This window comes from Macaca nemestrina, chromosome 5 (assembly GCF_043159975.1).
Source record: "Macaca nemestrina isolate mMacNem1 chromosome 5, mMacNem.hap1, whole genome shotgun sequence".
Taxonomy (NCBI): Eukaryota; Metazoa; Chordata; class Mammalia; order Primates; family Cercopithecidae; genus Macaca; species Macaca nemestrina.
This window is the reverse complement of record NC_092129.1, coordinates 181,118,341-181,132,038: the sequence shown is the minus strand read 5'-3', so window position 1 is coordinate 181,132,038 and position 13,698 is coordinate 181,118,341. Positions and strand designations below refer to the sequence as shown.

Sequence of the window (13,698 nt, the reverse complement as noted above, 5' to 3'; positions counted from 1 at the left end):
CTGTGTTTCAGTTATCTTTTGACCAAGGGCAGAGGTAGGGGTAGGGAGTATGTAAAAGAAAAAGATGCCCCGAGCGCGCCTGTAATCCCAGCGCTTTGGGAGGCCGAGGCGGGCGGATCACGAGGTCAGGAGATCGAGACCATCCTGGCTAACGCAGTGAAACCCTGTCTCTACTTAAAAAAAAAAATTAGCCGCGCGCGGTGGCGGACGCCTGTAGTCCCAGCTACTCGGGAGGCTGAGGCAGGAGAATGGCGTGAACCCGGGAGGCAGAGCTTGCAGTGAGCCAAGATGGTGCCACGCACTCCAGCCTGGGCGACAGAGCAAGAAAAAAAAAGAAAAGTAAAGGAGATGGTGGTTGATTTCGTTGTGTTGGCACTCCACCAGGAGAAGAGGAGCGCCTCCTTCTGGCATCTGTCCTGACTTGCCATCATGTTCCTCCTGTGCTTCACTCAGTCATCTGTCTGATAAGCTGTGGGAAGTTTGGTGGAGCCTGGTCCTGGTGCAGGTGCCGTCCGTGTGCCCCTCTGGTGTATATCCCAGGACAGTCTGGCGCTCCTGGAAGAGCAGCTGAGGAGAGGTTAATCAGAACACCTGTACAGCACACCTAATTCAGGCAGGACAGACACCGGCATTGTGCCTGTCCTGAGGCGTTGTCCTGTACTAAGCGTGGTCCAGTTAGATGCTGGATCCTAGGAGGTCTTAGGCCAAGGCGGGTGAGTGGCAGGAAGGAGGCTCTTGAGATGGAGGCTTATGGACAGGGCTACTTAGTAGTTGACACAGACATATTTTAACATTTTATAAAACAATAGGCCTTATCAGTGCAGATGGGCAGTCTTGACTATGGCCCTCCTGCGCAGGCCAGACAACACAGGATACCCTACAGCTAAGGAACAGCCTGGAGATCAGCACCTTGAGACCAATCGCATCTTTGGAAATGTCACCAAGGCTGCTGAAGGTCTGGGTGGGTCCTCTGCGTCTGCTGAGGTGCACATGAGTGGCTCCAGGGTTTTTGCCCCGATGTCCACCCTTATTTCACTGCACCAGGCCCCATGCCAGCCTGCACTTGAGTACCCTCAGCTTCCAGCTCACCAGCGTGTGCCGTGAGCCTCTGTGGCCGATTCAGCAAGCTTGCTAGGGTTTTTGTAGGGTGAGCCCCAGGCTGGTCACAATGGCATATTCAAGCATGAGAGTACAGTTCAGATTGGCAGTCTAGTAAAGAAGATTCAAACTCATGTCACTGTTCAGAATTGGAAAAATCAGAATAACCCAAGGAGCCTGCGAGGCGATGTGGAAGCAACTCATTCGTATACAGACAGTTTTATCATCTTAAATTAAATGATTTTCCTTTGGGGGTGCATTTTTAAACATTTCTCAAGTTGTATTTTTTAATTGACATAATTGTGCCTGTTTTTGGGGTATACAGTGATGTTTCCATACATACAAAGCGTAGTGATCAGATCAGTGTAATCGGCATATCCATCGTCTCAAACACTTCTCATTTCTTTGTGTTGGGAGCATTCAGTATCTTCCTTCTAGCTATTTGAAAAGATCTCTTATTGTTAGCATCCCACAGTGGCACAGAACACTAACACTTATTCCTCCTGTCTACCTGGAATTGTGAATCAACTAAGAAATCTTCCGTCTCCCCTTTCCCCCTGTGGGGATGGGTTTTTTCTCTTCTAGAACCTCGGTAACCTCTGCCAAAGTGGCTGTGAATGGCGTTCAACTGCATTATCAGCAGACTGGAGAGGGAGGTCATGCAGTCCTGCTACTTCCTGGGATGTTGGGTCTGGACACTTTTTAATGGAATGCTTTTGCATGCTGTAAAATCTATGATGCATTCACAATACTAGATGCCAAATGTTGATTATTAGTTTTAGTGCTTTTCTGAAATGTTTTAATATTTGCTGCAATCAAACTTAAATGACTTAGAAAGGTAGGTAACTTTCTACTGCTGTTCAGAATTGAATTTTTTATTCCTTTAGTAAAGTACCCAGTTTTCCTGTGCAAGTACACTATGAAATCACAGTTGCCCATAATTTGGGAGGGTGACAGGGGTCAAGGAAAGGGGTGTGGGAAGAAGGTGTAGATAAAGGAAGAAGGTGAGTGGGTAATCAGTCATCCTAGTTTGCCTGGCATGGGGGGATTTTCCAGGATGTGGGACTTTCAGTGCTAAAACTAGGGTGGATTGGTCACTTGTTGTGGTTGATAATATATTCAGTTAAAATAAGAGGTAAGAAAAAAAACTCAGTTTAAATCTTGTTAGAAATCAGAGTTAGATTGGCATATTACCCTCTCTCGATATATGGGCCATAATAAAACCTACTGGATTTTAGTCTCATTTTCATAACTAGAGTTCAGATGTAGAAAGTTCAAGGGAAAAATTTCCAGTGATTCCAGGATATCCCAAATCTGGTTTTAAGGGCATTACTATTGTTGCTTTATTTTTGATTTGGTAAAATAATCCTAATATTTAATCTCAGTATCGATGGGGGATTGGTTCCAGGAAGCCCTCAGATCCCAGAATCTGAGGGTCCTCAAGTCCCTGATATAGAATAGCGCAGTATTTGCATGGAAGCTACATGTCCTCCTGTATACTTTAAGTCATCTCTAGATTACTTACCATATCTCATGCAGTGTAAATGCCGTGTAAATAATTGTTATCTCGGATTGTTTAGGGAATAATGACAAGGAAGAAACCCTGTACATGTTCAGTACAGACCCAACCATCCATTTCTTTCCCCAGATATTTTTGTTCTGAGGTTGGTTGAATCCACAGATGTGGAACCCGGGGATAGGAAGGCTGACTGTACTTATTTCTTTGTGATTTGCTTCTTTCGAAAAGTAAAGTGCTGAAAAAGTTCCACTTGACTGAGCCTCAGCGGACTGTGCACGGCTGCAGCTAGCGAGGCGCATGCGTCCAAATGGTGCTGGGCACCTTTGTTTGCCTTAAGCTGATGAATGAGGACATTGACTTTCATGGCTGATGTGGAGCTAAAGTTATCTGTAAAAGCATTTCCCATCTTAGCTTTCCATTATTTCAGTGTTGCAGTCATTGTCCAGGTGCTAAAAACTTATCAATTTAATTTTTTTTTTTTGAAAGGGAGTCTCACTCTGTTGCCCAGGCTGGAGGCAGTGGCACGATCTCGGTTCACCACAACCTCTACCTCCCAGGTTCAAGCGATTCTTCTGCCTCAGCCTCCCGAGTAGCTGGGAGTACAGGTGTGTGCCACCACGCCTGGCTAATTTTGTATTTTTAGTAGAGATGAGGTTTCACCATGTTGCCCTGGCTGGTCTCAAGCTGCTGACCTCAGGTGATCCACTTGCCCCGGCCTCCCAAAATGCTGGGATTACAGGCGTGAGCCACTGTGCCTGTCCCCAATTTAATTTTTGTTTATGTAAAATATTAGCATGATTCCAACATAAAAAAAAATGGACCAGAGGAGATTCTCTCTCCTGTCCGATCCTCAGCACCCAGTTCCCCTCCCCACAAGCCTCTCAGGTGTCACATGCTGATAACTAGGTACATATATTCCCTAAACGCTTTTTAAAGTTTTATATTCTTGACACTGGTCTTCAAATGTGTACGTGTGTGCCAGGAGCAAATGCCTTCTTGTTTCTGAAATTGGTCTTTTAGACTATTCTTTTTTCCCATCTTTTCACCTCCTGCCCCTCCTTCAGGGTATTTCCCTCGCCAGAACCCTCCAGGTCAGAGGCAGAAGAGAAGCCTCAGGGGCCACAGCAGCAGATGTGGGCTGGAGATCCATTCATTTGGTTTTGGCTTGAATTTTCTGATGATTTACTTGATCTCGAGAAAGATATATCTTGCCAGGAAAAATGATAGGCCTTCACGTTGTTAAATGATCCTGCACCACCGTGAAAGACATTTTCTAATATAGTTTATCAGGCAAAGTGGTTAGTAGTCATTTGTGGCCTGAGATAGAAGTCCTCAGAAATCAGCAGACTTCACTGATACAATGCTGACTTGCCGCTGCGCTGGGCTCTGTGAGAGTGGCCTTCTGCACTGTGCACAGTAGGTGTGAACACACCACACTTACAGTGACATGTGGTGGGCTGTGGACTAGCAGGCCAAGCTCCCTGCAGGCCCACTAATAGAATTCGGCTTTTAGCATAGGCTGTTTCACACTCTTCTGATGAAACTGATTTGGTTTTTTTCCTCCACACCTCTTCTGCATTCCAGTGTTTTCATTTAGTTTTTCTGGTTTTTAAATATAACTACAAAATAAAATCTTTAGGCTATTCACCTTAGCTTAGTAAAAAAAAAATTAAATCTGGAATTTTAGAATTCCACTTTGAATAACTTGGACCAAATCTCATAAATTTGCTTGCAGATATTATAGAGATCCCTCTCATGTGTAAGTCATTGTTTTAAGAAGAAAAGAGAAACCAGAAGCATATCTGTAAATTAATTTCTATACAGTTTCATTAATTCTTTTCTTTAGGAAAGGAAGATTAAGCCAAAGAGGTTTCGAAAGTGCTGAAATAATACAGAACCAAAGGAAGACCCAGGGCCTCTGTCCTTCTGGAAATAGCCACCAGCGGGAGGTCGGAGCGGGCCTGCGCTCCGCCGGGAAAGGAAGCCCGCCTCCTTTTTTTTTTTTTTCCGGAGACTGTCTTGCTCTGTGATCAGGCTGGAGTGCAGTGGCAGGATCTCGGCTCACTGCAACCTCCACCTCCCGGGTTCAAGCAATTCTCCTGCTTCAGCCTCCTGAGTGACTGGGACTATAGATGCACACCGCCACACCTGGCTAGTTTGTTTTGTTTGTTTGTTTGTTTTGTATTTTAGTAGAAACCCAGGCCGGTCTCGAACTCCTGAGCTCAGGCAGTCCGCCCACCTCAGCCTCCCAAAGTGCTAGGATTACAGGCGCACCCGACTAGCCTGCCTCCTTTCTTTGAGTAGATGGATTAAGTCATTGCAAGGCTGCTTTCCTGATTATATTCTGACCGCTTTGAGTAGAAATTAGTTACTTTGCTTTAAGATTGTTATTGCTTCTGTGTTCACTGTAATGTGTTTGACAGGTGATAAGCGATCACCTGAGGGTAACCAAGTGGCTGTTTTTAGGAAGTGGAGAGACAGATTTTGGACCTCAGCTCAAGAACCTCAATAAGAAGCTCTTCACAGTGGTCGCCTGGGATCCTCGAGGCTATGGACATTCCAGGCCCCCAGATCGCGATTTCCCAGCAGACTTTTTTGAAAGGGATGCAAAAGATGCTGTTGATTTGATGAAGGTGGGTCTCTTAGGGAAGGGCTAGGGGAGGAAGGGTGGCTGGGCCTGTGTTCATTTATTTTGTTTAAATCTTGTTGTTATATCTTTCTACAAAATAATACCATGTGATTGCTATAGAAAACTCAGAGTTCAAATAGGTATAAAGAAGAAAGTGGGAATAGTCCACAGTCCAGCTCTCCAGAGACACTACCAAGTCTCAGCGGCTCTGCTTTCTGGCCAGTCTTATTCTATCACAAACGCAGTTTCATATTGATGCCATCGTACTATACCTAACGTTTTTCTAACTTACTATTTTTATTGAACAATTTTTCAAGGAAATAACTTTCATGTCAATCAATATGCATTTATACTAGTTGTATGATAGGCACATATTATTCCATTGTATGGATGTACTGTATCTTATTTCACCGATTTTCTTTCTTTTTTTTGAGACAGAGTCTTGCTCTGTCACCCAGGCTGGAGTGCAGTGGCGCGATCTTGGCTTACTGCAACCTCTGCCTCCCGGGTTCAAGCGATTGTCTTGCCTTAGCCTCCCAAGTAGCTGGGATTACAGGCACACGCCACTACGCCCAGCTAATTTTTGTGTTTTTAGTAGAGACAGAGTTTCATCGTGTTAGCCAGGATGGTCTCAATCTCCTGACCTCCTGATCCACCCACCTCAGCCTCCCGAAGTGCTGGGATTACAGGCATGAGCCACCATACCTGGCCTATTTCACCAGTTTTCTAATAGTAGATAATTGACTTAATTTTTAAGTTGTCTTTTTCTGCTGTTATAAATAGCAGGCAGTGAATATTCTGTTGCTCCTGGCCATTTTCATTTTTTTGCTACTATAAACAGTATTGTTGTGGACATCCTGGACTGAGCTCCTGGCACATGTGGGAGAATTTCATACAAATTCAGGAGACAATTTGCTAGGTGATAGAAGTTCCAGATGTTCATTTTACAGGATAGTGCCAGAGTGGTTACACCATTTTATGGTCCAGGCAGCAAATATCTTGGACTAATATTAATTCTTTACCTTTAATTTTCCAGTCATTCTATTCTTTCTTCTTGGCAGCCCCTCTAAGATGTAGTCTTTGTCCATTTTCCCTGCCAAACACATGTGCAGACCTTGGCTGATTCACCCGCGGGCTCACATAACCTCCCCATGACACTGTTCTCTGACAGCCTGGCTCTTGCCAGTTCTTCCCACAGTTGCTTTACCAGATACCCTGCTTCACTTCATCCAGCAGAGCTCAGGGTCCCCTCTCTGATCTATGGAACTGTTCTCAAGGTCCTTGCTCAGGCATGCATATGCGCTCACACATACACATGCACGCTATATTTGTCGTATCTAAGTAGTTGGTCTCCATTGATTCTAGTTCCTTGAGCTTTTTATCCAACCAGAAGATGTAGTTCCCTCCTAATTCAAACCCATACCATATACTCAGGTTTTTTGACAATTTCCACTAAAACTAATTAAGAGAAAACATGATGTCATCAAATGGTGGACTCTAGGATTTTTCTTTTCTGACTAATTGATACTCCAGACCCACACCTGTATTGATTCTGATAATTAGTGACTCAGTTTCTTTTAACAGACAGGAGCAATAACTTGTGCTATGCGTTTTATCGTATGATCGTAGGCGCTGAAGTTTAAGAAGGTTTCTCTGCTGGGGTGGAGTGATGGGGGCATAACCGCACTCATTGCCGCTGCAAAATATCCGTCTTACATCCACAAGATGGTGATCTGGGGCGCCAATGCCTACGTCACCGACGAAGACAGCATGATATACGAGGGTAGGTTCTGCGAAGTGGAGATGCTGGGACAGCAGATCCTTCCCCTCTCTCCGCATCTCATCTCTTGTTGTGAGATATGTTGACAAGTCATATCTCTTCTGCTTCTAGTTCTCAACTCTCAGGTAGGAATAATAACGAGTTCTCAGAAAAGTAATGCAATTTAACCAGTCTGAGTTTTAAAGCTTTCTATTTCCAGGAGTGAAACTTCATGGCTCAGGAAAAGGCTCAGGAAAATCACTATTTCCATTGACTACTACTGGTAATGAACTTTAAGGAAGGAGGGGGTGGTGTGAAGTGTTATCGATAACCTCATTGAAAATAATGTGAGGCCAGGCACGGTGGCTCATGCCTGTAATCCCAGCACTTTGGGAGCCCAAGGCAGAAGGATCTCTTGAGCCCAGGAAGTCGAGGCTGCAGTAAGCCATGGCTGTGCCACTGCACTTTTGCCTGGGTGACAGGAGAGAGAGAGACGGGGGAGGAAAGAAAATAATGTTGAGTGTGGAAAAGAATCACTGTATTCAAATATGAAACCTTTTAAAGTAATTTCTGTGCTGTTTGCATGCTTTAAGGTTGTCCTTCAAGCCTGTCTTTGAGTTTTTTTTGTTTTGGTTTTGGTTTTTTTGAGATGGAATTTCGCTCTTGTTGCCCAGGCTGGAGTGCAATGGCGTGATCTCAGCTCACTGCAACCTCTTCCTCCTGGGTTCAAGCGATTCTTCTGCCTCAGCCTCCTAAGTAGCTGGGATTACAGGCATGCACCACCACGTCTGGCTAATTTTGTATTTTTTAGTAGAGACGGTGTTTCTCCATGTTGGTCAGGCTGGTCTCGAACTCCCGACCTTGGCCTCCCAAACATGAGCCACCGCCCCCAGCCTGAGGTTTTTACGGGCACTGGAATAGGGGCCAGCGAACTGTAGCCTGTGCGTTACACCTAGCCTGCCTCCCACTTTTGTGCAGCCCATGTACCAATCAAGGCGGCTAGTGCTGTGAATCACAGAGACCAAGCTGGGGTATCCCTTTATCACCCAGCATTGCTGCCCCAGACCTGCACTGGTGGTCACTACACAGGGGTGACTAGTCATGGAATTTCAGTCAGCAGCTCAGGAGTTGCTTAGCCTCCAGCAAGCTGCCCACATTGAGATGACCAGGCTCTTGGGAGGAGCGAAGTGTGCACCAGGATCTAGGGGTTGCTGGGACAAGAAGTAAACCTGAGCTGCATTACCTTACTACCCCCACCTGCCAGTGTGGCCCACCAGGACCCTCTTCCTCAGGCCACTAGGTTTTGTCCCAAGTGTGATCTAGTGGATCCCAGATGGCCTGCCCCAGACACGTAGGACTAGGTGTGTCAGGTATTTTCTCTCCTCGTGTGTGAGTATCTGCATAATGTCTCTGATTTTGTTTCTGGTCAGCAGAACCTAAAATGTGCATTTACTCTGGCCCTTTACATAAAAGGTGTACAGATCTCTTCACTAGAATATCAGAAGTCTAGTGTTTTTCAGCTCTCCTGCAATTCACATGACTTTGAAGTAAGCTACTTAGTGGCAGTGTTCTATTGTAGAATCGTAGTTCTTCACAGTCTTTCTGTGTTTTAAATGAATATGAAGCTTTTACGGTGAGTCTGATGTGGTTGCCAGTCCTGTCTGTGCTGCTGCCTGGTGTCCGTCTTGTGCAGAGTAAGCCATTCCGCTCTGTTACGGATCTGTCTCCTCCCGCGGCCTCTAGGACAGGCTGCCTTGAGTTCTTCCTCCCTCTCCTGTGTCCTTGAATTCTCTCCACTGGGTCAGTCCTCTCAGCCTGCAAAAGTGGGCACAATTCTTCCTCCAGAAAGTTGCCACTCCTACCTGTATTTGCTATCTTCCCATTCTTTATTCTTTCCCACAAACTTATGGAGAGAGCCACCTGCGTTCCCTGCTTCTGGGGATCCTCCTCTCCTTCCTTCTTTAGTCCATTCTGCCCCATCTCCCTCTCTGGCCCATTCTGGCCCCCTCTACTGAAATTCTTCTCACTGACCTCTGCCCACTTGTTCTTTCCCATAATCTCTATCTCAGTTCATGGCCTGCAGATGACCTGGCATCCAGGTAGAGCCCCAGACGCATCCCTCGAGGGCAGAGGGCAGAGTCCTCTTCTGCCCTCTTCATTTGCCCACCTTGCCCTGTTCATTGAACTGTGATGCTTTCTGTTGTCACCACGTGCATACTACCCCTCTGGTCATCCTCACCTCTCTTTCTCCTCCCCATTCTCCTGGTTTAGGCCGCTAACTTCTTATGATAGTTTGTCCTCCATAGGAGAGTTTCCTTTGTAAGGCAAAAATCGAATCACTTAATTCTACTAGAGGACTTAAAATCCTTCACTATCCAGCAAAGTCTGTGCCGATTGGCTGGCCCCTCCCGCCAGCCCCTCACTGGGCATTCTCCCATCTCCCCTTTCTCCTCATCCTTCCGGTGCCTCTCCCACATGGAATAAACGGCCATTCCCGGAACAAGCTACCCCCTCATGCCTCTTCGCCTTTGGAACTGCTGCTGTGCCACCTCACACCAGCCTTCCCCTCAGCCACATCCTCTGCCAGGGCGTATTCACCCCGACACAGCTCCTTGGGGCTCAGCGTCTGGGAAGGCATCCTGGAGCCCTGAGACCTGGCGGTGCTCTCCCTCCTGGACCCTGCCACACATTGCACATGCCTGTGTCACGGCCCTTCATCCTGGACACTGTCGTCACTCAGTCCCTTGCCTCGGTCACTGCAGTGGGAACTCACCACGTGCAGTTGCTCTGACTTTCCTTTCTTTATGAAAGCAAGAGTCTCTCAGTAGCACGCATTCTTTACTCTCTGACATCTGTCTACTTCCCCTCCTGGCCACCCTTTCTTTCTCATCCCCCATTCTCTCCTAACTTGTGTCAGGATGGCTGTGGCCCGCCAGTCTGCTGCAATAACCAATCCCCCACCATTCACCTCCTCTTGGCTCCTTGTTCATTCTGCAGCGTTTGGGAACATGCTTATGATGTGTGCGCCATCGGTCACGCCCTGCTTCTTGAAGCTTTCTCTGTCTGGAAATTCTTGCCACCGTCTTCTCCCGACTTCCCCTCCTCTCTCAGGCTGTTCCCTGGCTGACACGTGCCTGCTCCCCCACGTGGGCCACAGTGTTGGGGTCCTCCAGGCATCACCCTCGGTGCTCTGCTCCCCTCTCACCCTCACACCTGAGTAGCTTCACTCAGCTCCTTGCTTCACCTAACTCCCAAACCCCACATAGTCGACTTGTTTTTTTTTTTTAAGAGACAAGTTCTCACTGGGTGTGGTAGCTCACACCTGTAGTCCCAGCACTTTGGGAGGCTGAGGCGGGAGGATCACTTGAGCCCAGGAGTTCAAGACCAGCCTGAGCAACATAGCAAGACCCCGTGTCTACAAAAAATACAAAAATTAGCCAGGCATGGTGGCATGTGCCTGTAGTCCCAGCCATTTGGGAGGCTGAGGTGGAGGATCACCTGAGCCGGGGAGGTTGAGGCTGCAGCGATCTGTGATTGCACCACTGCACTGTAGCTTGGGTGACAGAGGCAAGACCCTGTCCCAACAAAAAAAAAAAAAAAGAAAGGAAAGAAAAAGAGTTAAGTTCTCACTATGTTGCCTTATTCAACTTTTTATTCAATTTTCTTATCTGGTTGTCTCATACATACTTTAAATTCAGTCTGTCTAATACTGTATTCATGATCTTCCCTCTAGGCCTGTCCCTTCTGCTACATTTCTTGTCTTTATAAATAATACTTATCGGAATATACTTTCTCCCTCAAAATAGTATTTTAATTACTATTTATTGAGTGCCTGCCATGAGCTAAAGTCTATAACCATGTGTTATCCCTGTAAGATCTCTGATACTCAGCCTGCTTATCAGGTGAAAAACAGGGGCTCACAAAAGTGAGGAAACCCTCCAGACCACATGCCCCACACTGCAGCCTGCAGCCCACTCCGCTCCTCTGCTGGGCTCTGAGTGGACCCATCTTGCCCTCCCGCCCCCCCACCAGGCTCCCGCCAGCCTCGTTGATCCCGCCTGGGCTGATTCTGTGCCTCTCCAACCGGTCCAGGTCTTTGCCTCCTACCAGTCTGCCTTCCATGATGCTCCGAGAGCAATTCAGCAATATGTGCATCTCATGGTATCTTACTTTAAGCCTTCCAGGACTCCCCACGACTTTCGTGATAAAGTTCAGCCTCCTTCACTTTGCTCACGGAATGAGTGGCCCGGCCTCTGCCTCTCCATGTCCCCTCCCCCCACTTTCCCCTCCCAACCACCAGTGTCCAGCCATCCGAGACCACCTGGCCCCCTGCAGCAGGTGGCGGGCTCCTGCCTCCTTGTGTGGGCCCTTCCCGCTCCCTTCCCACTCCTTCACTTGTTTGCTGACTTCCCTTCTCCCAGAATGGCCCAACCACTCCATCCTCTAGGAAGCCCTCACCGCTGCCACACCCTCTCCGTTGCCCGTGTGAGCACACAGGCCACTCTGCTGCAGACGGACAGCTGGCTCTTGTACCTGTCTCCTGGGTGTAGGAGCAACAGTATCTCCCCAGGGTCTAAGTCCATGAGTGCAATTGCTGAGTGTTGTGCACAGATATACTGCATTACAAGTGACAAATTATTTTCCAGCAAAATAAATTTACACTTCCACCAGCAATAGATGAGATTCCTTAACTTTTACCTCTTCAACAAAAACTTGAAATTCTCAGACTTCTTAATTCATTGGCCAATCAAATGGGTGTCAGATGTTATCTTATTGGGGTCTTAATTTGCATTTCGTATTTCTAATAAGATTGCAAATCTGTGTTTATCCACCATTTGAGTTTCTTCTGTATTATATCTATTCATGTATTTTTATTGGCTAAAAGTTTTTTATGTAATAATTGATACGTGCAATATAGTATGTTTAGGTATAGGTATGAAATGTAACAATGAAACAACCCCCGACTCTCCACCCAACTCAGCACCAGAACATGTTATCCCAGTGTTGCTGCTGTGCGGTTTTAAGAAAATACTCTGGGCCGGGCGCGGTGGCTCACGCCTGTAATCCCAGCACTTTGGGAGGCCGAGGCGGGCGGATCACAAGGTCAGGAGATCGAGACCACGGTGAAACCCCGTCTCTACTAAAAATACAAAAAATTAGCCGGGCGCGGTTGTGGGCGCCTGTAGTCCCAGCTACTCGGGAGGCTGAGGCAGGAGAATGGCGTGAACCCGGGAGGCGGAGCTTGCAGTGAGCCAAGATCGCGCCACTGCACTCCAGCCTGGGCTGGGCGACAGAGCGAGACTCCGTCTCAAAAAAAAAAAAAAAAAAAAAAAAAAAAAAAAGAAAATACTCTGATCCTAATTAATAACCCCTTTTAGGGTAACTGTGTTGCAAACACCTTTTCACAGTAGGTGGCTTGCCTTTTTATGGACAGAAGTACTTAATGAAATGCCACAATGTTTTATTTTTCTTTCCTTTTTCTTTTTCTTTTCTTTCCTTTTCATTTTTTTTTTTTTTTTTTGAGACAGGGTCTCACACTGTTGCCCCAGCTGGAGTGCAGTGGTGCCATCTCAGCTCACTGCAACCTGCTCAACATCAGACTATCCTTCTGCCTCAGCCTCCCAAGTAGCTGGCACTACAGGCGTGTGCCACCATACCTGGCTAATTTTTGTATTTTTTGTAGATATGGGGTTCCGCCACATTGCCCAGGCTGGTCTCAAACTCCTGGACTTAAGTGATCCACCCACCTCAGCCTTCCGAGGTGCTGGGATTACAGGTGTGAGCCACCACGCCCGGCCTCACAATGTTTTATTTTCTCATTGGTTTGACTGATTTTGTTTGGTTTTAGATCCACCAACATGTTTGCCTGTTTGTTTACTCACCTGTTCTTTCTTCACAAATGTTCCTTCTAAACGCATTTATCTTCTCTTCTTCCTGAAGTTATTTTTAGAAGTTATTTAAGGGCAGCCTGTTAATGGTCAACTGAGTTTTTACCAACAAGTGTCTTTTCTTTCACCCACCTTTTCTGCAAGTCTGTTTAGCTGAGTGTGGAAATGGAAGCGGAAAATCATCGTCTCCCCCATTCTGCAGTCTTCTGCCTCCCATCGTTGCTGTTGAGATGTTTCCTGTCCGTCTACATGGTTCCTGCTTTGGAGTGATGTGTCTTAACTCTTTGGCTGTTTTTCACATTTTCTCCTTACCTTTGGTATATTGCTGTTTTAATATATTCTGTCCAAGTGCAGATTTCATTTTACTTATCCTGTTTGGAATACATTGCATTTTTGTTTGTGGATTCTTTGATTCATTTTGAAAAACACTCCCACCCATTATTTCTTCAAGTAGGCATCTCGTTCATTCTCCTTATTCTCTTCTGAGACGAGTGGACTTTTGTAGACCTCGTCTTTCCGTCTTCCGTATCTCTTCATCTTGTGTCTGCATGGTGTTCTGCATCATTTCTTTAGATGTCTCTTCCAATTTTCTAGTTTTTCCATCAACTTTATAAAAATCCTGTTTGTTTCGTGACCTTTGGTTAGGAGCTAATATTTGCTTACTCTTAATCTGAAAACAAACAAAACGGTGAGCATACATCAAGAGCGCTTTCCTTCCGAGAAGATTTGCATTTGCTGCTCTTGGGAACTACAGGATCATACCAGGTTGGGGCCATTTTTAGCTCAGCTTAATCCAGGAGTCTCA

The 13,698-nt window shown here is 46.3% G+C and overlaps 1 protein-coding gene across 5 annotated transcripts in view; it reads left to right on the top strand.

Moving 5' to 3' along the window:
* The window catches only part of LOC105487319 (biphenyl hydrolase like), a 33,136-nt gene that overhangs the window by 3,589 nt on the left and 15,849 nt on the right, over positions 1–13,698 (top strand). For 2 of the 5 annotated variants that reach the window (XM_011750773.2, XM_011750774.3), the window contains exons 2-4: positions 1,684–1,787; positions 5,041–5,250; positions 6,876–7,029. In XM_011750773.2, the coding sequence (XP_011749075.2) occupies positions 1,716–1,787; positions 5,041–5,250; positions 6,876–7,029 (436 nt within the window). In that variant the 5' untranslated portion in view covers positions 1,684–1,715. Of the gene's footprint in view, positions 1–175; positions 1,788–3,103; positions 3,223–5,040; positions 5,251–6,875; positions 7,030–13,698 lie in introns of those variants that run through there. The other 3 variants (XM_011750772.2, XM_071097715.1, XM_024794617.2) reach the window with 3 other exon arrangements.